Genomic DNA, 26,569 nt, shown 5'->3' with positions numbered 1-26,569 from the left:
TACTTTAACAAGTAGGAGACTTCTTTTTTGTGAAATTTTCGACAATAATTTTTCAAGGGCGCAGATCTGTATTCAAAGGTGGGGGGGGAGGGGACAGTCGTGGGCCAACACCCACCTCCGCCCCTCCATGGTTGACTGAGGATATTAAATTTGATGAAATAGTACCTCCAGATGACCGGAAAAACGCTCTTTAATATAGTAAAATTCATAATCCATGTACCGGTACCGTACCCGCAGCGCTCTGTGTCATTTATGCAGTTCAGTTCAATCAATTTTTAGGCATCTTCTTGACTTATGAAATTACAACTCCCTTAAGTATATGGAGAGGGGGGCGTGCCCTCCCCCTCTCCTTGATGTGTGCCAATGTGAAAGCGAAAGCCGGAATGAAATGTAACGGAATTATTTGATGAAAATGTAGTTTATGTAATTTAAATACAGAATACATCTTTTATTGGTCTTGTAAAAACACGTATGCAGTTACTATAAGGAATTAATTTGTGATTGTATTGATTATGTTCTTGTGTTCCTAAATGATAAATACATATATGTGATAGATGGAGAAATACCTGTATAGAAAATACAGAAGAATACAAATATTGGAGAGTTAGCAGCTAGTGCTATTTTAAGAATATGACGTCATAGATCGAGGTTGAACCATGACACCACCACCGTGCGTTTGTCACGCAGCAGAACGCAGCATATGGCAGAGCTGTTTATTGTTAAATATTATTGATACATTCATTGATACATTTGTGCTTCACAATTATATATTTTTTGAAAATGGAAAGCATTTCCGATTTACAAGCAAGAGTTAAGGAACTAGAGAAAGAACTAGCAAATGAACACGAAAAGTCGCAACCTAGGCCTATGATGGTTAGCAACCAAGCTCGGCAGCGAATCGAGAAAATGAGTGCCGAAGTTGTCGATAGCAATCCGTACAGGTAGGCCTAGCCTAGGCTACGTTGCTACAATTGGCCTAGGAACTAGTACTTTCTGGGTCTACTACTTCAATAATGCTATTGTAGAATTTCATTTATTTTCTTAATTTTGTTGTACAAAAATGTGCAATACAACACAATTAAAAAAAAAATATTTAAAATGCAAAGAAAAATATGTAAATTTAATAAAAACAAGTGAAAGGAAGAAGGCACAACCCTAGAAAATAAAAGAAACAAAACATGAGAATAAAAGGAGATTAACAAAGGAGACAAAAAACAACATGAAACAAAACAAATCGAATACAGACTGACAGACCACGACAGGCAGCAACAAAATTGGGAGATGGAATATATATGTTAAAAAATTAGTAATCTATATTAAGTGTTTTTTGAATTGGTTAGTAAAAACGAATTCCAAAATTTAGAGTCCGAAAATCTGATGACAGACTGTAAATAATTGGTTCTATGATTGGTGAGTATACAAATATTATAGCTATTTCATGTACTGTAATTATGAATAGAGTAAAGTTGCACTTCCTATTTTATAATTTACCTTTGTCCTGGATGGAGTACTGTTATGAAAAAAAATCCTACCAGTAGGCAAAGTACCTGACTGATGGTTTGTTTCCAATTACCAAGAAATATAGAATATAAACAGCTGTGTTTTAAAAATAATTGTGCGACAGGATTAATAATAATTCAATGTAAAATGGGCAATATGTAGCCTACTTACACAGGTCCATTTATTTGTGATTTATGATAGAGTTTGTAGTGTTTTTCACTTTTTCCATTCCTAGGACATTTAAAATGCCATGTTTCATCATGATGTAACTCTTGTATTCTTTTCTCACTGAAGCGAAAATAATTTTTTTTTTTTTTTTCATTTGTAGCCGGCTGATGGCCTTGAAGAGAATGGGCATTGTGCATAATTATGAGGTAAGACATTTTCTTAAAACAAAATACCCACATAATGATCCCTGTATAACGTTCTAGATTATAACCCCATCCACGTCACTTTTGTCAGAATCCATATGTTGGGAGTTTTTTCATTTGCCTTCATTAATGTACTACCCCTAACCATGGAGTTGAAAGTTGAAATACAGTACAATGCGAACAACACTGACCTGGGGCCCACGGACCCCTTAGGGGTCCGCGAAAAGTAATTGGGAGTCTGCTAGATTATTAGAACGACTTGTTTATGATTCCATTATTTTTCTTGTATGATCATGCCTTGACGAAATAACCGTTCACTTTTTCATTGTTTTAACTGGCATCATATTTTAATATTTTAATTTCCCAACAATGGTGGGGCTGAGGTAACGCAATTCCCCTATCTGTAAAATTTACTGCTTGCACCCCTCCCTTCCTGTCTATGTCGAATTCCAAGATCCCAGATGTCGTAATTTGGCAAATCATCATCTTCTATCCATAATTTTATTGGTGGAATATCAACCATGAGTCGCCCTAAATTTTACCGAATTTAAAAATTAAATGGGAAATAAAAGAAAATTACCTTCAAATTTTGAGTCTGACAGTGCCATTTCCAGCCACCTAGAAGTGCCATATACATAAAAATATGTACTCACTGGGATATGGACAATGAGTATATTTAGACATGGGGGTCTGTAAAGACTTTTTAGATCTCCAGAGGGGTCCGCGAACGCAAAAAGGTTGGGAACCACTGATCTAAGGGGTGCGTTGTGGGGCGCACACCCACCCCCAAAGTAACCCCCTCCCAGTTTCCCCCTCCAAAATTGTGCACAAGTAATTAAAATCACCGCAAATCACCTTATTTTGCGAGCTAGCACCCTCTCACCTGATCATAGTGCTCCCCAGCTTCCCCTTTGTGCTGCCCCCACCAACCCGAATTAAAAATCCCCCATTTCAAGACTCATAGATACACCCACTGAGACGTGGTAATGTATGAACAGGGAGATGTAAAAAATATGGTATATACATCCAAATTAGAGTTTTTTTTAATGAAATTTTGAAATCTCAATCAACTAATCAGTATTTTTATTTTGACACACATAGCGCATAAGGGAGTTTACTGTGGCTGTTGTTGGTGTAGGTGGTGTGGGAAGTGTCACAGCTGAAATGCTCACTCGTTGTGGCGTTGGAAAGGTCTGTACTGTATGTTATGTTTCATCTAATGTTTAGAAAGTGAAGATGATGTTAATGATATTGTCTTGATTTCATAGTAGAAAGGTTATTGCTAGTGAGAATGCTGATGGTGGGAAGAATTTTATTTTGGTAACCTATTCTCTAGAAAGGTCCTGCTTGAAAAATTCTTTTCCTTAGGTCCATGAAATGCATTTGGCCATTTTAAAACTCTGCCACCAAAAATGTTTTACAAATTTGCATTGTAAACTGAGGAGGATTTTTGTTTAACATAAATGCATCATCAGATATATTATTACTAATGTTGTAGATACAGATGTCAATAAATGAACTGAAATTTCAACTTGAACTACATAGGCAATATAACAACATTATAATCTTAGTTAGTTTCCATGGTAACCAAACCGATAGTATCATGATAAGTATGATGCTATGATTTTATGATGATGATGATCATCATCATCATCAGCATGATGAGAAGGATAAAAACAATAAAGATGCTATGTATGTAAACTTTGACCTGATAAGTATGTCCATTAATTTGCAGTTGCTGCTTTTCGATTACGACAAGGTGGAATTAGCAAACATGAATCGTCTATTTTTTCAACCACATCAAGCTGGTATGAGTAAAGTACAGGCTGCAGAGAAAACTCTTCAGTAAGGTTTAATCATCTATTACATTTTTATTATTGCCTCATTGATACACATACACTTTTCAGAAAAAATACCCTCACCTAAACAAAGGAGAGTGAAAGGTATTGCAATAGCATGCGTCTGTGTGTGTCCTTCCAGGCGCATAACTCAAAAACCACTGGACCCATTTACTTAAAATTTTCACACGGTTACATGTATGTCAGTCCTCCTCAAATTTAGTGCTGATCGGAAGTAAAGATTTACATTTCAGAATGTTATATTTTACGGCCGCAACAGACATTGCCAACTCGAGTGGATCAATTGGCTTGGTTTGGCTAGGCCATAGTAGGGGTGTGTCAAATTCTGTCCAGTGGACCGAAGTGGTGCGGCTGGCCTGCAAACTCACCCGAATGAAGGGCTTGCCATGCAAGGCCTATGATTCTAGGTTTTGTTTGGCTAGGCCAAGCCTACTCGAACGCATCGACCGCATGCCATTATTTTTTTTCGTACAGAGATATGGCGCTGCAGTGCAAGGGCTTGTAATCTCAGATTATTTTGTTTTAATTGAAAAGCTTGTTTGTCTTTCAGAGAAATCAATCCTGATGTTAATTTTGAGACTCACAATTATAATATCACAACAGTCGACAACTTTAAGCATTTTATGGACAGAATAAGGTGATTATAACAAAGGACGTGCACTTACGTCATATTACAGGCTTTGTCTATGTTTTCTAAGGTCCAACCAAAGTTCAGATGTAGCATGCAGGGGCAGATTTTTGGAGGGGGGCCCCAGGCCTTTTGGGAAGTAAAAAAAAATTGATCACCCAAAACACTTTTAGAGGTTATTTTTAGGCGTCTAGAAAACAAACATTTTTGCGGGGCATGGCCCCATGCCCCCTGACCCCTGGGGTCGATGTTGTCTTGATCAGCTCCATTTTCAGCCCCCTTTCGCGGGCCCCCTTTTGAACATCTCTGGATCCGCCCCTGGTATGCCTCAATGTAGCATGCCTCATGATTCATATGTTCATGTATCTGCTGCTCTCTTGCCCAACAATTTTGTTCTGCTTATTATAAATCACTTGCCAAATTACAATTTATTAATTGGGGAAAAGCCTAGTTAGCCACATAATCTAATTGTAATGTGCAATGACTTTGGGAGATTTTAACATGAATATCAAATGTTATTAAATACAGTATCTACAATCTGGATCATTTTGAAATACTGTATAGAGGGGAAGGCTCTATGATGGAAGGATGATATTTGGATGACAATAATTTTTCTTTGTAATGATACAGTGTCATTGATTAAATGATTTATTTTGCTTCAATATCATTTATAGTAAAGGAAATTTGAATGGTGATGGTCCAGTAGATCTTGTTCTTAGCTGCGTTGACAATTTTGAAGCGAGAATGGCAATTAATATGGTATGTTTTTACATGTTCAGCTTGAAATATCTGAAATTTGTCAATTTTTTTACAAAATGACCCCTCCATTAAAACTGATGCATTTGGGATACTCATGTTGTATATAAGCCTCTTGTATGAGACTAGGAGAGTGAAGAGCTGATCATTTGGAATTTTCATGCTGTGTCACAAACAGGGGTGATGACATTTGAACCCCCCCCTCCCCCTTCCCAATAAAGTCTTTTATAAGGTTTGGTGAGTGGAAATCTGAGTATTTGAGACTTCAAGGAGTAACAAAAATTCAGAACATTAGCAAATACCTGAACCACCAAGCCACAGCTCCACTCGGGTTTGGTGGTTTAGTATTTAATTATAGCGGTGTTAAATAATAATAAAAAAGTATTATTATTTTATGCATTGATACAGGCTTGCAATGAATTGAGACAAAATTGGTTTGAATCTGGTGTAAGTGAAAATGCGGTTTCCGGTCACATACAGTTTATTAAACCAGGAGAAACCGCTTGTTTTGCTGTAAGTCAAATCTTTTTTTTTTAAATACTGTATATGTTAATTTCATTACTTAACATTTTGTTCCTTGCCTTAAACCTTTAAGTAGTAAATATATAGAATAAAGGTAACAAGCAAATGGTTCTTTTGCCTTAATATATTCATGATCACACACCAATTATAATTTACATAAACTCTAAACTACATTTTTATCCAAGTTGTTATTTATATTTAGTGTGCCCCACCACTTGTTGTAGCAGAGAACATTGATGAGAAAACTTTAAAGAGAGAGGGCGTTTGTGCTGCCAGTCTACCAACAACCATGGGTATAGTCGCAGGCTTCTTAGTTCAAAATACACTCAAGTAAGTTTTTGTCAGCTTGTCTCTTTTTGAATATAACATATCTTAATTTCATAACAACATTCATGATGAGTAGCAAAGGTAAGGAGAAAGATTGAATTCCCAGAACAAAAGTCTATCTCCCCAATTTGATACTCTCAGATTTCCTCACAGAGTATTTTAAATCCTAACATAATAAGAAATGCTAAGCATCGTGAAAATTAATTTGTATCTTTATTTTATTGAACAAGTTTTATCAAGGTGACCAATGTTTCTAATCATAATATTTCAATATCATGTTGTTTAGATACCTTCTAGGATTTGGAACTGTTACTCATTACTTAGGATATAGTGCTCTCAATGATTTCTTTCCTACAATGGCACTGAAACCCAACACTGCTTGTGATGACAGCTTCTGTAGAAAGCAACAGAAGGTTTTCCAGGTAAGTATACTTATAGACTACAGTGGTTGTGTTAGCTAGGGAAGGAAATTTAACCCCCTACTGGTGTACACAGGACAAGCCATCCCATACCATGTCAACCATAACTTGACACGTCAGATCAAAAACTATAAAAGAATTCTTATTTTTGGGCCATAATGCATTTAAAATACTGTACCTTGGAGAAATACCTTCCAGGAGAGACTGAAGCAAAGCGCTCTCTGTTCCCACCATGTTCCTTGGAACTGCTTACCTGATGGCTAAACTTTACTAAACATATATTTGTTTTTTATAGGAGGAAGAGGCATTGAAGCCAAAAGAAGAAATCACAGATGAGAAAGTTGAAGAGATTGTGCATGAATCAAATGAATGGGGTTTGTAGGATTGACTCACAATTAGATAAATGTTAAATATGTTCAATGTCTATAAAATTGAAGGAGGAGCTATTGATTTATATTCATTTTTTTGATAATGCTGATAAATAGTTACCAATTTTTCAGGTATTTGTTTAGTGTCTGAGACGAGTGATGAAGATCTAAAATCAAAGCCGGCACCTGAGCTGGCAACTGGACTTTCATATTCATATGAAAAATCTCATGAAGTGGCTGAGGAGGCAAGTGACTATCAGAATAAGTTCTCTAGCAATAAGGGAAGGGAAATACTTGACACTATATTCTATAGCTATAATACCAGTAACAAGCACTCAAAATGCTAATGAAGCGTTATATGCTTCGAGCATGTGGTGGAAATACAGAGACACCAAAACTTAACCTGTATTGAAAGATGATTATATATAAATAAATGTAGCTTACAATGACATGCAGCGATCGCTTGTTTTTGCAGGTTGCTGTGGGAGGAGTTGGAAGTGAAGAGATATCAGTGGAGGAATTGATGGCACAGATGAAAGCTCTATAATATCTCACCTGTTCAAAATAGAAATGGACAAATAATTTGTACTTCAAAGCAGAAAAATATTTATTAAATAATGGAGAAATATGGACACAATGTCTTCTTGGTCATATGTCAGTTCAGCTAATATATTTACAGTCCAAGGTATTGGTTTTGTCTAAGATGTAGAGCATGACTTTCAAACCCAAAAAGGGGAATTTTAACTAAAAAATAACTAGTTTGGTTGTAAAGCATCACTGGATAAATTGCCTTGGTTAAACATGAAGATCATGACAAAGGCCTTCGTTTTTTGCAAAGTAAATGTTCTTTTAAGAATTTTAGCAGTACATTTGTTATAATTGTTTGCTATGTTACTGTCATGTTGTACAAGACAATATTCTTTTTTTATAAGATATTTATTCAGATACAAGCAAATGTATATAAGATTACATGGGTGTTAAGTAGCTTCTTAAAATTTGTGAAATACACTCTTGCTCTGGACCAAACTGATATTATTTTATGACTTACCATAGTAGCAGAGGTGGGGAAGGTGGGTGACAGTGGAGAATTACTAGTTGGGGAAAATAGGTAAATTTTGACTACTTGAGTATATTATTTTGTTTGCTCAGATTTCCAGCGGGACCAATGCATTCTTAGCATCACATAGATTGTTGTGTGGAAACAAAATCATCCTCTTAGAAAATGGTTACAAACGTGTAGGTTATGATTTTATGTCCAGCCATTGGTGGCTCACTCATTCACTTCTGTCCTATGCAACGGTCATCCAATGGCGGTACTAGGATTTCCCTGACAGCAAGTTGTACTTTAGCGCGCAGCACCATCTGAGGGCCATTGACTGTAGCCCCCCCAGCCACTGTTGTCATCCACAATGGCAGGCTTGGAAGAAAAAATGTTTGTGTCTCTGACCATGAAGGTTGTCTTGATAAAATGCCTCCACCACCAAGTATTATATTAAATTACCAAATATATAGGCTGCATAACCTAACAGTTTAATTTTTTGAATTTTTCCCCCCAAATTGCCTCTAGGACATTCATGTAGCCTCCAACCACCGGTCATGAGGTTACGCACTTTTTCCAGCTGTGCACGATGGGAATTGCCAGCATGTCCTCATAATAATTGTTTGGAATTTATTTACAGTGCTATTAATTCTGAATCAGCTAAGATAAATACAGTATTCTGATTTCATATGCATGTTAAACATGTAAACAATTCTACAGATAAATTATGAATACATTTGACCAGCATTTATAGAATAAAAATAATGGTCTCAATTGTGTGTGTGTGTGTGTACTGTATTGTATTGATAAAAGATAATTCAAAGAACAGTAATATGCAAATATCAAAATATATAATTTATTCTCGAATTTATATTTGTATAAATATAAGCTACATTGCATATTCAGTGTACAGTAAATACATAAGCTGACAATTTACAGGAGACTACACTATCTAAAATTCTTCTATAAAAAAATTTACAAAGCATAAAATATATATTTTATCTGGTACATTACAATGTTGACCTATTTGTTGGCCAAATTGTGTAAGACCACATTAAGTCAAAAGTCATGAATCATGTGGCTTAAATTATTGTCTTCTTTGTTCATGTTAATAACAATTGATGTGACATTTGCTTGAAATTTGCCAAAGATCAATTGAGTTGAGTTGCAAAGCCTAGGTAACAGAATAAATTATATAATAAAAACACTTATCCGTGAAATAAGTGGCAATACAGTATATCTTTTAACACTACAGCCAACCCCTATTAAGGGGACACTCCTATTAAGAGGATAGGGACACTTTCTGAGTGCAAAATGGTCAAATCAATACATTTTAACCCCTATTAAGGAGACACTTTTTTTTATTGTCTCAAAATAAGAAAAAAAATCTTTCAAATTTAAATTTGAACTTTTTGAGCAATAAAATTAACATCAAACCATAATTATTCCCTCATAATCTTTAGCGTTAGTTCATATAAATACAATCTTTTAACCATGGGAATTTCTTGTTTTGTGTATTTTCACATACTGATACTGTAGGCTGATGTATACCGAGCAGCTACACCCTGACTTTGTTAGCTCAATATTTGAGAAAAGAATACTTCACCATTAATATAACACTCGGATCAAGAAATAAATAATATTATGAACATAGGACTATACAGCTTTTGTAGTTTTAATTACATATCAGTTGAATTCCCATCATAAATGATTTGCTTTTTGCATTGCAAATTATTGTTAAAAATTAGTTATAATTCAACTGTAACTCATTCTTAGGTCAATTAAAATAAAATTATAAAGAAACTAGGCCTATGTCATCATTGTAAGAAAAAATGCCAAAAACCCCTATTAAGGGGACCATTTCACGTTTTTGGTTAGTGTCCCCCGAATATGGGTACCCCAAATTGGGGGACAATTTTTTTGATCCCAAATGTGTCCCCTTAATAGGGGTTCTACTGTATTGCAACAACTGGGAATTACCATACACCTGGATCAACATTATACACCTGTTATCAATCACATGATACACCCGCCATTAATTACCTCACACCTTGTATCAATCACCTGGGATCTGGGAAAAATGTGCTGTGACCTAGAACGGAGTTCCTAGCTACTGAAGATCCACTAATGGATTTACTTGTGAAAGACATGGCGTCCAATTCTTTGATTTCTGTAGCACGCTTGTAAAGTTGAGCCGCATTCTGATACTCTCCTTGCTCATAGCGTAGCACAGCCAAATTGCGTAGTGTCTCCGCAACCTGTGGATGATGCTGCCCAAAGACATCCTCATAGATCTTTAAAGCGCGTTCATATAATGGTAATGCATCGCCGTGTTTAGCCTGAAGATGTGCAGACAAGAAAAAAAAATTACATGATGTACTCTATTTGGGTATGTTTAACAACATTTGTAAAAAGGTACTTAGAATAACCAAACCATAAAACAATACATACAAATAAATTTATTTCTAACCAATTTTGAAAGGGAAAGATTTGGTGCTCTATTCATTCTTATGCATAGAGCTGATAAGATTGATAAAGGCAAACTAATGCACAACAGGCAAAACTATCAAGGGCATCGCATCCAAAGACTTCACAAAGTACTGTATAAAATAAGATGAATCCATTTAATATGCCTGTAAGTAAGTTTATGTAAGTTTTATAACATTTGATATGAAGATTCACCTGTTGACAGTGTAGGACCGCGAGATTGACCAAGGCTGTACCAACACTTGGATGCTTCTCACCAAAGGTCTTCTCACGAATCTCAACAGCTTGTTCATACAATGGCCTTGCAAGGTCAAACTTACCCTAATAAAAAAAAAAATCAGCAATATTTGCATGATGAAAATATATATGTACTATAAAATATAAAAGGAGCATTAAATTATGTTCTGTGAAATATGTAGAGAGCTGAATCACATGCTGTTACCATTCCCTTTACCACAATACCCGTTTCAGCAATAGCTCTGACGGGTTGAGGAACCTCACTTTGCACTGACCTTAACCATGGAGGTATAAAAATAGATTTTTCTAAATCTAAATCTAAATTTTTTTTTTTTTTTTTTTAAATCTATTTTTATACCTCCATGCCTTAACTGACAATCAAACTCAATATCAAAAGATAGAGCCGAAATGTTAATTAGTTTTCCAGCAAGTTGTCAATAAATCACATAGGCATACCTATGGTATAGTTAAGGCTGTGTTCACACACACGGCGTAAGACTGGCGTGGCTTACGCCAGGCGTAAGCTAGTCCACGGATTAAAATTCCAAAGTGTTCACACAAACGGCGTTCGTTAAACTAGCAGTAATATAGGCCTGTGGGTACACTACACTCAGTATACTGCACATGGTCATGCAGAACCAATTAAAATTCTTGAAATAATATGAGGCAGTGTGTGGTTTCATGGATAAAGTGCTAGCCTTACAATCCACAAATCATGGGTTCAACCTTTGAATTACTATTCATACAAACAAAGCATATATTTAGACTAACCCACCCCCAAGTTTTATAAACTGATTATTTTGAGCATAGATGGCTCCTAATCAGCTCAAATAATTTTGTTGTTAATTAGCAAATACAAGTACCTGTTTCCTATACAAAGTGGCAAGGTTTTTAATGGTTGCTGCTACTGCCGGATGCTCCTCTGGCAGTGTCTTCTGACGGATCTTCAGTGCTCTCTCATATAATGGTTCAGCCATATCAAATTGTTTACGATCATTATACAATGATGCTAGGTTGTTGAGGGACTGCGCAATATCTGGATGATCTGAGCCTTGTGTTGCTTCACGCATGGCCAAGGAACGTTTAAAATATGCTTCAGATGTGCTGCAAAAAAACAATTAGTATTGTAATGTACTGAGAAAGTTTGCTAAAATTTTGAAAACTGATGTACATTGAAGTGTTTGATTCTTTATTTTTTTCATTAATTGAAGATTTAACAATATTTTAATTAATAAACCAGATTTGATAAATTCAAAACATTATATTGATCAAATATATGAAAGAAACTATTAAAAGAAAAAGATTTCTTACCTGTGTTTGTTTTGCAGGTAATAGAGGACACCCAATTCATTCAATGTCTTTGCAAGCTCAGGTGTATCTGGTCCAGTGGCTAGTTCTTCTAGCTGTAGTGCACGTTTCTGCAGCATGTTAATATTACCATGTGAGTTAACATTGAAGGGCTGGAGCTTCTTTTTTAGAGCTGCGACACGCTTTTGTAATGGCTCTGCCTGATCATGCCTAAGAAGGAAATAGATATATTTTTTTTTTTAAATCAAATAAAATAAATTAGCTTTCTTTAAATTACTGTATATTTATTTTAATTATAATAGAAACTTCCATCTGTGTATTTCTAAAAAAAAAATGAAAAGAAAGGTGAGAAATCATCGTCAACACTGCTGGCTATTGGCATCCTCAATAAACTCCATTTGTTTTTATACTGGCCACAATCATCCAATTAGTACACCATTGTAATGCAAATAAACTCACTTGTTTTGCTTGCGGTACAGAAAAGCCAATGACTCTAAGACCTTCACCACGGATTCATGCTCATTACTGAATGCGCTCCCATTGATATCCAGAGCTTGTTTAAAGTATGCTTCAGCTGTTGCAAACTTGCCCCACTGCCCATGTAGTCCACCAAGAAGATAAAAACATTGGGCAACACTGGGGTGGTCAGGATCAATAGACTCCCTTACTTCAAGAGCTCTGTTAAGTGAAATCACAGCCTAAGACAAACAAACATTTATTAATAACAATTAGAAGTCAATCGTGACGTCATCAATGCAACTCCCAATATTATTTGCCTTTCCCCCACAGTCTACTAATTTTTCAATTAGCTTGGCTTGATTTTTTTTTAGGTTCGTGTTAAAAAAAATTTTTTAATTCTTTTCGTCACCGCGAAGATATCGCGCACCGCGATGAAAATTGAATTGTAATTGAAAATTACTTTCGCAAAACAATGTTAGTTAGAACCCGAAGAAAGTTACTTTAAATTCAACATTAAGTAAGAACAATTAAGCAATTCCTTGAATCAATGAGCCCTAATAAATTAAACAAACTGAAGGTTTAATAGGGATATTTTAGACCTATTTTAAAGACTCAAGGAATGAAATTAGACTTAGGCTTATGGCCAGGCAGGAGGCTGCCGAGGCCACCTCCTACTACTAGCCTATGCCGTAGCCTAGCTTTGTTATGAAATCATCCCACGATTTTTACCTGTCTGCAACGAACAAGAAGTTAGTGACAGTGACTGTATTCTCTCTCGAATTCTTTAAAAAATGTTTATTTCTTTGATGAATGTAAAACATTAAAAACAAGTTCTTCTAACACAATACAATTATTACAAAGAAGTTATTCATGGTATCCATATGCGTACTGCAGGAGCTAAAAGAATTCAGCATACGCACAGTTACATGTATATATACGCACACAGTATACTGATTATATCACTAAAGCAATCAATGACTACTACAACAGTTGGTTATCAAAACCAGCATAAAAAAAAACAGCGATTGACTTATAAAGCAATTAGCAGAGCATGCATCGTACACTAGCGGAAAATTATTATACTTAGGCTAGATTTAATGCATTCAAAACTCTTCAAGCATTAAATCTAACCTTCGTATAATAATTTTGCTATAGTGTACTATGCGGAGCTCTACTAATTGCTTATTAGTTGTTACAATTTTTGATTTACTATATATATTTATTTGCCAATAAAGAGGCTACGAATCTCTTGTTAAAGTTAGCCAGCTAGCCAGAAACCAGTGAACTTGGCGGAATGTCATAAAACTGAAGCCATTACACAGCCCATAGCTGGTGTGGATGACTTGCGTCTTTTTGAATTTTTGATTAATTCTTACCTGATTGAGAAGTCCTAAATCTTTTAAAAATCTTCCAAGCAATTCATACATATCAGCAATACGAGGTAATGTGAAAACTCCACCAAGATCTTAGGGGAAAAAAAAACAAAGACACATATTAAAAAACAGAAAACCAAAGAAAAATAGAATCTAAAAACATTGCTTCTGAAGAAATATACTTACTCTCCTCTGCTTTCTTGATTGCATTGAAATATTCCATTGCCATTGCATTTTTATCACAGCCTACATTCTGCCAGTACGTGATCAGCTCACCACAGCACCCTCTGGAGTACAAAAGTTGAAAAACAAAAAGATCACTGATGCACATTTTGAGTTTCTCCATATCACCTGTCTGTTGAATCAGCCACGGCAGTTCATCTGCAACACGTGCAGTAACATAACCTGGTCTAGAATAAAAACAATTTCAAAAGAATAAAAAACAATTTAACAAAAGAAGGTACAGCACATTAACACTAAAACTAGGTACCAGTCCCTACATTTTGTCTTAATCAGTGAAGAAAACCATTAAAAATAAATCGATTATGGCACCAATGGCATTCAATATTACTTCTTTGCACTAATGGCATTCCATACTATACTTTTTCTGAGCCAAATTCAACAACATAGAAAGCATCTTGATTCAACCAGATGCTGATGGCACTCTCCAAAAGTTTTTAACACTAGAAAAAACCAATAAATTAGAGACTTGTGGCACATCATACTGTATTATTTATTTACTTTCACTGTTTTCATGGCTTTTTTCTTGTGAATTAATTTTAACAACAAATTTAATTTTAACAACAAATTTAAGATGGAACTTTACCTTAATGAATTTGAGAAGTGATCAATAAGGAGTTGATTTGCAGAAGCGAGTTCTTTCTCGTGGACTCCCATACAATAACGGATCTGAACTGCTTCATTTACCTTATAAATAAACATAAACAAAGCAACCAATAAAACTTTATCATGTATTTTTTACTATTTGATGGCATCATCCTCTAGCTCCATTTGTTTTTTACATTATAAAACTCTGTTTTACTATGTTTTTTGTGCTGATGAATATAAAACACAGAAAACTGCTATCCATACAACAAAAAGTTGAAACTTTCAACTGGTTTGCCAGACGGTTTACCAAAAAGCAATACACTACATCAGCGTCCAAGCTCTGACAAAAACCAACATTAGGCTCTCTTTTTTTCTTTTCCTACACCTAAATTGCTCATTACTTGGTCTTGTGTTTGTTTTGTTGTTTATTATATTACTATATTTGCATAGCCTTTTTCTTTAAAAATCATTTAATTTGCAAGAGGTACATAATTGTACAAAATATATACATATCAATATCACTTCTCTTGATAATTTCTAAAACTCTTGCGTTAATTATAACAAACCTGTTCATGTGCAAAGAATATCAATCCTGCACGATAATTGAGGACGTGCCTATTGATGAGGTCGTACATCAGTGACGCCCAAAACAACCATGTTAGTTCTGGAACCAGATGAAATAATTCTGACTCTGCAATACCGTTGCGGGAACAGCATATAATTTGCATTATCTACATAAAAACAAATTGTAATTTAATTTTACTTCTAGGCAATTATGGACAGAACATTAAAGTTCAATTTTATGCAGATATATTTTAAGATGTGATTACATCTAAAAATAGGAGGATGAATGCCGATAAACCAAAACTGATAAAATGAAATAAATGGAATGCCAAAAATGTCAACATACTCGCTTGAGAAGACCTCTATTAGCTACACCTTCATGTTCAATTTCCAGAGTCTCAAGTACATGTCTATAGAGTTCAATGGTGTCTGCGTACTTAAGACAAACCTCAAGTTTCTGGTCCAAGTCAATGATGGTCTGATTAAAGTGGATAAGCTCATCAATGAGTACCATAATATACAGTGGTAACCGAGTGCTAGGCATCCGGCAATGAGAAAGTAGGCGCGATTGTTGCTCGCTAGACAAACTGAAATTCTTAATATTGCACTCGGCACGGACAAGTTCTTTGACATGCTTTGGTGTTAAAGGTTCAAGGTGAAGAGTTGGCCACGATCTGAAGAATAACATTTTTTTTTATATTATATTATAATTTCAGAATAATTTCAAAGAAAATAAATTTAAATAGTCATGATATGTATTATTTATTGTCTTTAGATTTTATTTATTCTTACATGTGTTTATATGTTTTATACACATATTAATATTATATATACTGGTATTATAAATTGTTTGTTTAATTTAGGACCAATATAAGTATTCTCAATATGTGCACTTTGAGAAATACAGACTTCATGGTGTCATTGAACATTGTATTTTGCCATGGATATTGGCATTTACTTTATATATTCCTGTTGATCGATCAAAGTTACAAAAATTTACCTCCATGCTTGTGGGCGGGCATCAGCACTGACCGAGACAATCACACGAACATCCACAGGGAGAGGATCCAGTAGCCACTGCATGTTGGACTCGGCATCCTGAAAATAATAATAATAATATCATTATTTGGTATCATTTATAAACACTAAAATACACAAAAAATTCAATCTTTATACAATAAACATAAATATTCACAACAACAAAATATATATTATAATCAATTATAATAATGTAGTTCACTTTAAGTAATTTGTTGGTCACTGGACAAAATGAATATTGTAAGATGTTTTTAGGATATTAAAATATAGATGTCATAGCTCGCATACTGTATTTAAAATAGTGCCTATCTTCTTACTTGCAATTGCTCCATAGAATCTATTACTAAAATGATTCCACCAGGAAACTTGGTTGAAACTCGTTCAAGCCACCTTGGAAACTCCTCAAGAAGTCTTGCTGGGTCAGAGGTTAATGGAGGGGGTGAACTTACATACTGTAAGAGCTGATGGAAAAATGTTTAGGTTCCATTATGTACAAGTGTGTTTAGTTATCAATGAAAAATGATCACCATCATCATATTTAAAGCCTATTTTCCCCGCACACAAGGTTAAGATTATTAAAAGGCTGTACAGTTAGCTGTAAGGTGTGTGTATCCTGCCAGACAAGGTGGTACAATTCTGGATTGAGGTTTAATCTGCAGAGGTCCCCCTCACAACATCCCACCATGACTTGTGGACAAGGTCAAGCAACAACAAATTCTGTGATACGCATTGGCCATGTGTCAACCGCACTGTGCTGAAATTGGCCGTACAGAACCAGCAAATGTCACATAATGCATTTGCATCTGAATGAATATTTAAACGGTTGAGAAGTGTTTTTGTTGGCAAAAACACATCAAAGATTTGAATTGATGATTGCCACTTTTGTGACAACAATGAAAAACATGCAACAATAAAGTACTGTTGACATACCTGAGCTGTCATCCTCCTAATCATATTCACAGCATCAGCACTACACGACTTCATTGAGCCTACAAAGTGGTACAAGATGAGGCTGGACCTTGCATGCTTCTGCTGTAGAGAAATCCACTTAGCCAGGAGGAGAGACTTCCCTGAGCCAGACGGACCACAAACTAAATACGGCGGCAATGGACCAGCAGCTATTACATGATCATTTAATCTTTCATAATGCTGTTACAATAACAAACACAAAAGGTTTAGAGTATTAGTCAATGGCATTCAATGTATTAGTAATAATAACATTATAATCAATGTATTATGTATGTATTAATCTCTTTTATAAAATACATCAGTTTGATTAAATATAGCAGAGATAATTATGATGTCTAGAAATAGGTCAGTTGAGCCTAGTGACAAGGGCAATCTTGCCTAAATGTAGGTCTGATAATAAAAAAGGGCCAGAAGAAATTTCTTCATGCCTAAAGGACAAAGGCTGGTGCTTTACCCTGATAGTAGTTGATGTGTCTAAGAATGGAGGCAGCTAGCCAATCTTACTATACATATTATTAGTGATCACTATGAGGTCATCAGTAGCCTAACCTTTTCAAAGCCCAATTCACAAGTTGACACCAAAGCAAGCTCAAAGACCTCAAGTTGGTCAGCATTGTTGTACGCATCCCAGGTTATACACATGTCATCCGAGACAGAGTTCTGCAATTCATGTTCCAACATCCCACCATTCTTTTCATCCATTGGCAAGCCTAGTTCCTGATAACCAAAAATCAATATATTAATCTATCAAAATGTGCATTAACAGTACATAAAAATAGTATAATTTAGAAAATAATATAACAAACACTATTTTTTTAGTGACTATGTATGTATGGATCTGCAACCTCCATACGTATTGTTTTTACTAATCAATAAACCTTGAATCTTGAAAATCTTGAATCTATAACCTCCCTGGTTATACCTCCCAGGCTATACAATTTGCTTAGTCTCTTCTGAAGAGTGTTACACTCTTCAGAAGAGACCAAGCAAATTTGTTTGGTTTTTAAAATGTTTTCTTTTTACTTACTAGTCGTAGAAGCCTTGTTAGTTCCCTATAGGCTTCTTTAGCACCCTGATTTGGGTCATCATAGTTACCAATAATTTTACAGCGCCCCCGCTCATGTACAAGTTCCTTCAATTTACTAGCTTCGCTGTCATGACCTTTGCAACTGTAAGCAAATAAAATTGACAAACAAATTTATATATCATTAATTTTACATTTACATTTTATTGCAATAATAATTCTACTTCAAGCTGGTATAGATAGCAATAAACAAATGTATTACTTTCTGTAGGCTGGGTTTCTGAAACAGAATACTGCTGGCCTAGCTCCAGGATTCATCAGGTGGGCTATACTGTACTCATCTGCTGTAAACCTGTAGAATAAAATGAAGAGTAAGTTTCATTGTTATCGCATAGTGTATATATTGTTCTATATGATACCATAACATCAGACTAGAAAACTTAAAGAACCATAAATTAATTATAAACCACATGCAATATAACAGCACAAATTTCACAATTATGTAATTTCAATACCAACACCTTTTCTTTGTTACACTTGAATGTGCAAAGTCTACCCTTACATTTTGATGTCAACTTTGAGACATCAAATACTTACACAAACCTCGGCCCCCCTGGCCCCCCGCTGGCACCACCCCTGTAATTACTACTCGCTTACATACCACGTTTATAATCTTACTGTATGATGAATTGTTTCATTATTAAATCTGGATGCTTTGCAAATATAGGAAATTAATGAGCTGCTTTGATAATTTGAAGTAGCAAGTGCAAGGAATTGAATAAAGTTTTTGTGTTTGAATACTCCGTCATCTGTATGTTATCTTATCTGTATACAGCTAAACTTGCCTAAGTTGATTTTGCCTATCTCAAATAATTTCTAAGTCGACCTTATTTTACATGCCAAAATGTTGTGTTTTCCATCACAGTAATTAACAATCTGTAAGTCGAATTTTGTCTACATCGAACAATTTTTCAATGCCATTTTGGATTCGACTTAGGCAAGTTTAACTGTATTGGAATGGTGCATGAAAAAAGTTTAATTATGATTCTCCTTGACTTAAATCTAAAAACAAGCATTACCTGTCAGTGTGGCCACCTAAAAAGGCTAGAAACATTGTAGCCTGTTGGAGTTGCCTTTGTCTTATATCATGTTGCTTTAACAGGTCATCATCGGTCAATTCTTTTGGGTTATCTACAGTAAAATGGACAAGAAGAAAGAAGCGTCCTTCCATCTCACAAAGATGTTCAAGCTCCGATTCATATTCCTGTAGGAAGTAATAACGTTAGTCTTATACAGCTGTTAAGGCCTTGCATCATATCATTACAATTTAATTCAATTCCTCTTATTGCTACGATAGCGCGAGTCAACTGGCCCCGTGGAAAGGCAGGTGGCCACTAACTCCAGCCTCAACATTGGTTCTAGCTTGAGATGCTTCTCGCCCATGGTTTGGTTTGGATAAGGACTTAAAATGAAGGTCCAGTAAAGACTATTGTATCATTGTCACAGTCCGCAACCATAAGCGAATAAAAAGATAACCCAAAATAAGGAAAGAGAAACCATGTTTTTTAGTTTTAGTTTTATTTGTAGTTATTCCAAAGATGAAAAATTCATTTTTAAAATTGTTAGAACGTAAATGATTCAAATTAAACTATTACAAAAAAAATTACCATTTTAAAAATATCGACCTCAGCTTGCATATTACTAGGAGCACTTAAATAAACAGTTATCACGCGAGACTCAACTTCTTGATAGAATGGTGTTAGCATGCTGTGAGAAATTCCCTGCCAGTCACCTAAAAAAAAAAATAACTCCTCTGTTGAAATATTTTATGAAAAATATGACATAGAAAGACGATTTGACTATGAATAGGGATTATTAATTAATCAACATTATCAAAATACATTGTGAAAAATGTTCTTTTTCTGGTGAGATTTTTCAATAATTTAATATTATTATTAATTAATCAGTTATATAAAATTATAACAGAGTTTAGCTTTGATGAAATGTAAAGATATCTTCTCGTACTTCCTGAATAAACAAATAGGCAGATCTTTCAAACTGATGTCCTCAATAATGAACCCAAACAGACTTTAATTACTGAAAAACACAACACATTTTAAGAAAAGACCTAGGGATTTAATAATAAACATGTTTCGGGTGTTGCGCTCCAATCCATCTTCAATACAAACAAGAAAAAAACCCCAAAACCTCACCCTTCTTAACTAAAATTATATACAGAACTTAAGTGAATATTCATAAGTTATGCCAATGTATTACATATTAAGGTAATGAACAATCGTTACTTATAATCATATGCAATTGATCAGTATCTTTAAAACTAATTTTCAAGTCAAAATAATTAACAAACATTGCAGAAAATGTATTTTCAACAATTTGCTTTTATATCCTATCTTAATCATTATACTGTAAATACTTTCGATAGCTCACCATTATTAATATTAATGACAGGACTTTCATTGTCACCACGATTATAGGCAAATTCTGGTCCCCGTAAATGTAGAGACTGTAACTGTGTTGTACTACCAAGAGAGGGCTCACTCTCCAAAGCTGTCCACCAATCACCTACATTACTAGTATCGCCTATTTGGAAAAAGCATAAGTATAACTTCAGTACAGAAATGGCTGATGAGAGCAGTGTGAAAAATGCAGTAAACTCACAAGAAGTGAAATAAGCATAAAGTGGAATTACGGTAGCTTTAAGGTTAAGGTGGGCATCCTTAAAATTCCAGGGTCATGGGTTCAACTCTTCTGACTAAATACACTGGGATGTATTCCTAGTTGTAAAAGTTTCATTTACATCATTCAAATTTAAAGAGGTAAACATTTTTACTCTTGGGGTGAAACAACAATAAAGTGTTTCAAATTCACAACCTTTTGAATGCAAAGCTTTAGTTTAAAAGGATAAGCTTTTTTTATGGTTTTCACAAGCGCCTTGAGCACTTTAGTGGAGATGTGCGCTGATTAAATCTTATTATTATTATTATTATTAAAGCTGGTCACACACTACTGATTTGGTTCCATGGAGAATGCAATGAGGCGTGTGCAATGGACTATTTTTAATGACGATCAAAGTCTGCCACCGGTAACCACCAGATGGCATTGCATTATTAAGTGCTCAAAAAGAGCAGAGATGGATTCGTCGGTCTATGACATTGCAGTGTGTGCCCGTCTTTTAGCACCACACACTTTCACACATGTAATAAGTATGTCATTTAATTATGTATTATGGCCATACCATTGGTATCTGTAGTTGATTGAGCAGATGGTGTTTTAACACTAATATGTGGAACATTTGCATTCTGTAGGGTTACCTCAAGGTCACGACGAGATTTCAACAAGTCACGAATTTCGCTCTCCTTGGTTTCTCTAAAAATCTAAAAAATGTCAAGCACATTTTCATGTTCATTAAAAGTCACATTCGCAGCAAGAAGCTGAATTGCAATTATTTGTACATGAATAAAAAATTACCATATATTCTGGTGTATTAATCTCACCTGTGTATAAGCTGCACCCCTAATAGTACACAAAATATCAGGTTTTTTGTGTCGTCTGCGTATAAGTCGCACTTATTTTCAAGCTCCAAACCGTTTCCATAATGTTAAGTTTTTAATTATTTTGAAACATTGACATTATTTACAAATGTTCAAATAAAGAAATTTCAACTTAATTGGTTGATTATTAAACAACAAATGACTGGAAATGCGTGTATACTTCTGGCTAACTGCAATGAAACAACTTATTCTTACTATAGGGAAATCCCCATTTTCACGCTAGATGGCCGTCGTGCTGCGTTAAATTTTGAATATCAGTTTAGTTTAATCAAATCTAATACTGTACAATAAAATACTAAGTGAGTATATTTATCTATTTCAATCAATCATTCTATTATTATGATGACTATATAACAGCCGGTATTAAGATAAAAAATATTGGTAATTCTAGGCCTAAGTCATTACTACTCACAGCCCACTGTGCGAAGCATGCATCATCACGCATCATGTTTTATAAACAAAACAGAACTGAGAAATACGAAGTTTACGCATGGGCAGATGATGTATGCCTTTCTACAATTAAAACTTCAAAAAAACTCATGTTTTTATAGCACATATTAATTTCACAAGTTTTTATTATAAAATCATAATACTGCATAGCGGTATCATTTTTTCTATAACGGTACTAGCCACCAGCAAGTTTCAACCAGTTCACCACCAACCACGTGTGTTTTGTTGCGACGACGTAAATGAAGCTTTTTACTTAACTTACATAACAAAGCGGATTAAAACAGAAACAACATGTTCCAAACGTTGTTTATGAATGAACGTACAGTAATATGAAGATAATTATTTAGACAACCCAAACCATTGCTTGGATCATGGACCTATTAATAAGAGGATGTCTTAGAAAACGTAATAGGAATCCTAGTACAGTACTATAGTGAGTATAATTACAAATACTAGGCCGACAAACCGGTCCTACCCTAGGCTAATTAATTGGGCTAGCCTGGGCCTAACCTAACAGACGGCGCCTGATTTCACAGCGGTTCACAACCTCAAATTTTTGTGAGTAGGTTGATGACTGGTGTATAGGCCACACCCCAAATTTCGGGGGGAAAATGCGTATAAAATTTGCGGCTTATACGGTACACTAAAATTGAAAGAATTAAATTTTTACAAATTGAATTACAATATCAAAGTTACAATTAAATAATTAAAATGATCCAAATTACAAATTACATCTAAGTAAATTATAACACATGATTCCAAAAAGTCAATAAAGCAAAATGTTGATATAAAAGGCCCCTAACAATTGCTTCTACAGTACCTTGAAATTATGCTGAACTTTATCCCTGTCTTGTTCAAATATATTAGCCCTGACCATAGCTTGATACTCCGAGTCACACGCTAAGTCCCTCTCGACTCTTAATTTATTGCATGTTTTCTGAAGTGCCTATGAAATAACACACAAAAATATCAAATGCAAATTATTGTACAAAACTAGAATAAGAATTCCACTGAAGTTCCTCGCAAAAGACAACAGTAACTAAAATCACTTACTTGTAACTCTGCACGTAAGCGTCGATTTTCACTTTCAAATTTCTTCTCCTTTTTGGCTAGGTCAGCAACTTCTGTTTGCTTGCTATACTTGTAAGTTTCAAAATCCCTCCGTAAACGATCAAGCTCAGTGTTCTCTAACTCAACGGATAATGCTGATCTCATACTCGCACCCTTCCCTTTTCGTCCAAGTGTCAGTGAGCCGCGAGATGGTAGAAGGGTTCTGCGGGGTTTAACCTCATTCGGTATTCTTGTTACAACCCCACCCTCACCGGCATCACCCCTTACAAATGAGCTTCCTGTTCCCATACTTTTTTCTTTTTCGATACTTCAAATTTGCTTTAGATATTTTCTGATGTACAGCTTCATCCTAATAATTTGAACTGGCTCGAATTCTATGGAAATTTAAAAAAAAACATGACATCCATGTTCCTTATTCAGAAAATAGAGCACAGGCCAAGGAACTAAACAGCTCAGGGCCTATTTTTCTGTAAATAATTTAATTGGCCCAATATATGCAGGAATTATACTTTAGTTATGCAACTGATCATTTTATATGGAAAATATAAATATGAAAAATAAATACCGGTAGGCAAATATAAATATGAAAAATAAATAGGCCTACTAATACTATATATTTCCTTTATTTTCATTCATCATATATCATTCAGTACATTTTCATTTATTTATATATAGGCCAATTTTAAACATGATCAGAACAATACGGTAAATGAGCGTGACAAGGAAACAAACGTATGAAAAACTATCTAGTGACTATACTTTTTTCACGATCTCCATTTAATTTAATTTAAGCATTAATTGCATTAATGAACATGCAATCAAAATATATATCGCAACAAACGATAAAAAATACACTTTGTAAGTTCACAGGGAAGTTTTTATTACTGAATACAGATCATTTCGGTCGCGCCTGCATTTCGGTCGTGCCCTATTGTTATGCATTTCGGTCGCGGTTCACAGCCGCGGTATGGAACGCCGATGTACAAGCTAGCTTATTTACAATGTTTTTCGAAAGTAAATTCGGTAGTGTTCTAAATAAATTTTACTTTGTATTCGTTTCAGTTTCAGATTATTAGGCTCTTAAAAGGAGGATAAGTGTTTGATTTGATTATTATTTATGTTTTTTTTTACGATTGTTATTGTTTTGAAATTAGTTTAAATTTTAGCATTTTTAGGTACAATTATTATGTAGTGTTGTATATTTATAACCAATGTTTTTTTTTTCTTGCAGTTCCCAGAAGTAAAAGTGATGTGTACAGCTACAGTATCTATAGGCCTAGTAGTATTAATTATTGAATTTCTGAATGTTTCTAAAGGGAGGCCGCCTAAATTAGGCTACACATTTATAGCTTAATTTTAAAATATAGCCTATAGCTTTGAACATACTGCAATTATAAAATTTTAGATTATAAAATTAGAAAATAAAGAAGAAAATGTTATACAAATCATGTCATCAGTAGAAAGCAATCTACATCATTAAATCGTGCATAAAGAGAAAATGGCAATGATAAATATAGAAATCATTATAAAAAAAAAAGTACCTTATTTCATTTGATTTCATTTCATTTATTTCGCCAAATAAATATAAATATATAAAATATACAAATATAAAATTGCAAAAATAGTAATTGTTGTCATGTGGCAGGATTGCCCAAAAGTAGAAGATCTACTGTCGAGGGGCTCTCCTCATGACAACAAAAATACAATATCGCAATTCTTACATAATTAAAAAAAATATTATAAACATTAAAATGCAGTACAGTATAAGAAACATAATATAATTACAAAAAGATTAAAAAGGCCTAATAAAATATATAGGCCTTATATATTGAACACAACACAATATAATACAAAAAAAATGCAATAATGTAACTTGCTTGTATCTTTTATTTTCTCTCTTGTAGTAAATTAAAAACGTTTATTCATCATCAATTTCATTTTTATTTAAAATTACTCATCGGCAGTCGCCTTGTTTCGCTAATCAAGGCATACAAAATCTCTCCTAAATATATATAAACCATACCTTTTAACATATCTTTTTTATTTATTTATTTATTCCTACAAAACACCCGAGGGAGAAGCAATATGTACAGAACAGTGCATTAAAAACCATCAAAGACAATACAATTAAAATGGTGGTAATAAATTATAAATACTATAAATCATTAATACATAAAAGATATTTGACACTGTCACATTATATACCTTGATTTAAACAATTATTTTTAAAATACAACTTAAAATAAAAAAGAGATTTAATGAAATAACGATCAGTACAAGAAAATTCATTAATAATACGAGAGACAAGAGTACCCTTAATCGATGACGGTCCATTATTAAACTAGAACTTAACACTGGAAGCGGAGTTATTACTAAAGATTAGCGATATATATATATAAGGTCGAACTGAAAGCATTTTATTAGGTACGACCTATATTAATGAGGTAACAGGAGTGCTCCGAACAAATTTGGATTGCCATACATTAGAATACATGTTTTTACTTAACAATTTATAATTTTAAACAAGGTATAAAAAAGTCAATCTTAAACATAAATAAACCACATTTTAACATATTTTGTACATACGTTTTTATTTTAACAATATATAATTTGAAAACCGAAAGGTCCAGATTAATCTCAGATAGGAAAGTTTAATATACTCCAAGTCCAAGTATCCAATTAGTCAAAAAGTAGTAAAATAAAAATGACTGTTTTCGTGCTTAACGAACGGCAGGCCTATACTGCTAGGATATCTTATATACATTCGCGGTCGCGCCTTCGGCGCTCCATACACCGCGACCGAAATGCATAACCAAAATAGCGCGACCGAAATGATCGGATACCTTATTGCTTAGTGTGGTCCCGAATGTGCTTCCACAGCACCACAAACAACAGGATTGGCAGTCAAAATAACGTTATTTGAATAGGCAAATTACTGTATTATTTTTTTTTAAGTTTTTAATCTGACGACAGAAAAAGGCTATGGGCGAGTTTGTTAGTGGGCGAATTTGTTAAGGGGCCTAGGCCCTAGTTTCGCCATGGCCCATAGTGGTGGTTTCGCTTAGTCTAGTAGTAGACTAGCCTAGGCCTAGCTAGGCCTAGCAGAGCTTAACATAGCATTTTTTTTTTAAATAAGGCTGTACAGTACTCACAAATATGGGTTTTGTGTTAAACTTGATAAAACACCTATGTTTACAATTCTCCACGTTAATATTTACTTACTCATGGAATGTTCTAAGCTAGCCCTAGGCCTCAGCCTTAAGCCTACCACTATTTTGACTTCGGAATTGTTTGTACCATGGCACCCGAGTCGCGAGCGTAGTTTTGTTATTCCGTGCACAAAAAATACATAGCGCCCTCAACGTTTGGTCTTTTACTTTTCTTCTTTTCTTTTTTCGAC

The 26,569-nt window shown here is 34.5% G+C and overlaps 2 protein-coding genes across 3 annotated transcripts; one reads left to right on the top strand and one right to left on the bottom strand.

The window, feature by feature from the left end:
- Positions 1 to 654: 654 nt before the first annotated feature.
- On the top strand, positions 655 to 8,563 carry LOC117114297 (ubiquitin-like modifier-activating enzyme 5). The gene is made up of 12 exons (XM_033257921.1): positions 655 to 941; positions 1,829 to 1,874; positions 2,973 to 3,062; positions 3,607 to 3,716; positions 4,281 to 4,367; positions 5,033 to 5,117; positions 5,523 to 5,627; positions 5,839 to 5,966; positions 6,250 to 6,385; positions 6,678 to 6,756; positions 6,883 to 6,995; positions 7,226 to 8,563. The coding sequence occupies exons 1-12, from the start codon at positions 781 to 783 to the stop codon at positions 7,295 to 7,297; spliced, it is 1,212 nt and encodes a 403-aa protein (XP_033113812.1). The 5' UTR covers positions 655 to 780; the 3' UTR covers positions 7,298 to 8,563.
- Positions 8,564 to 8,623: 60 nt separating this feature from the next.
- On the bottom strand, positions 8,624 to 26,522 carry LOC117114293 (nephrocystin-3-like). 2 transcript variants are annotated; one of them, XM_033257915.1, is made up of 23 exons: positions 26,392 to 26,522; positions 23,152 to 23,543; positions 22,919 to 23,044; positions 21,333 to 21,471; positions 20,525 to 20,677; positions 19,744 to 19,868; positions 19,156 to 19,340; positions 18,339 to 18,428; positions 18,080 to 18,221; positions 17,602 to 17,769; positions 17,014 to 17,232; positions 16,401 to 16,544; positions 16,046 to 16,143; positions 15,392 to 15,719; positions 15,048 to 15,212; positions 14,480 to 14,580; positions 13,840 to 14,063; positions 13,657 to 13,745; positions 12,281 to 12,519; positions 11,825 to 12,031; positions 11,377 to 11,617; positions 10,472 to 10,597; positions 8,624 to 10,128 (listed from the first exon to the last, which is right to left on the bottom strand). In XM_033257915.1, exons 2-23 carry the CDS (start codon positions 23,455 to 23,457, stop codon positions 9,850 to 9,852), a joined length of 3,894 nt encoding a protein of 1,297 aa, XP_033113806.1. In that variant the 5' UTR covers positions 23,458 to 23,543; positions 26,392 to 26,522; the 3' UTR covers positions 8,624 to 9,849. The 2 variants fall into 2 exon arrangements, with proteins under 2 accessions (XP_033113806.1, XP_033113805.1); XM_033257914.1 differs by having other exon boundaries at positions 26,322 to 26,474.
- Positions 26,523 to 26,569: the final 47 nt, after the last annotated feature.

This window comes from Anneissia japonica, unplaced genomic scaffold, assembly GCF_011630105.1.
Source record: "Anneissia japonica isolate Jap-2015-1 unplaced genomic scaffold, ASM1163010v1 scaffold2994_len2133135_cov197, whole genome shotgun sequence".
Taxonomy (NCBI): Eukaryota; Metazoa; Echinodermata; class Crinoidea; order Comatulida; family Comatulidae; genus Anneissia; species Anneissia japonica.
Note: the sequence above shows the minus strand (reverse complement) of the source record. Positions and strands in the feature narration are given on the sequence as shown.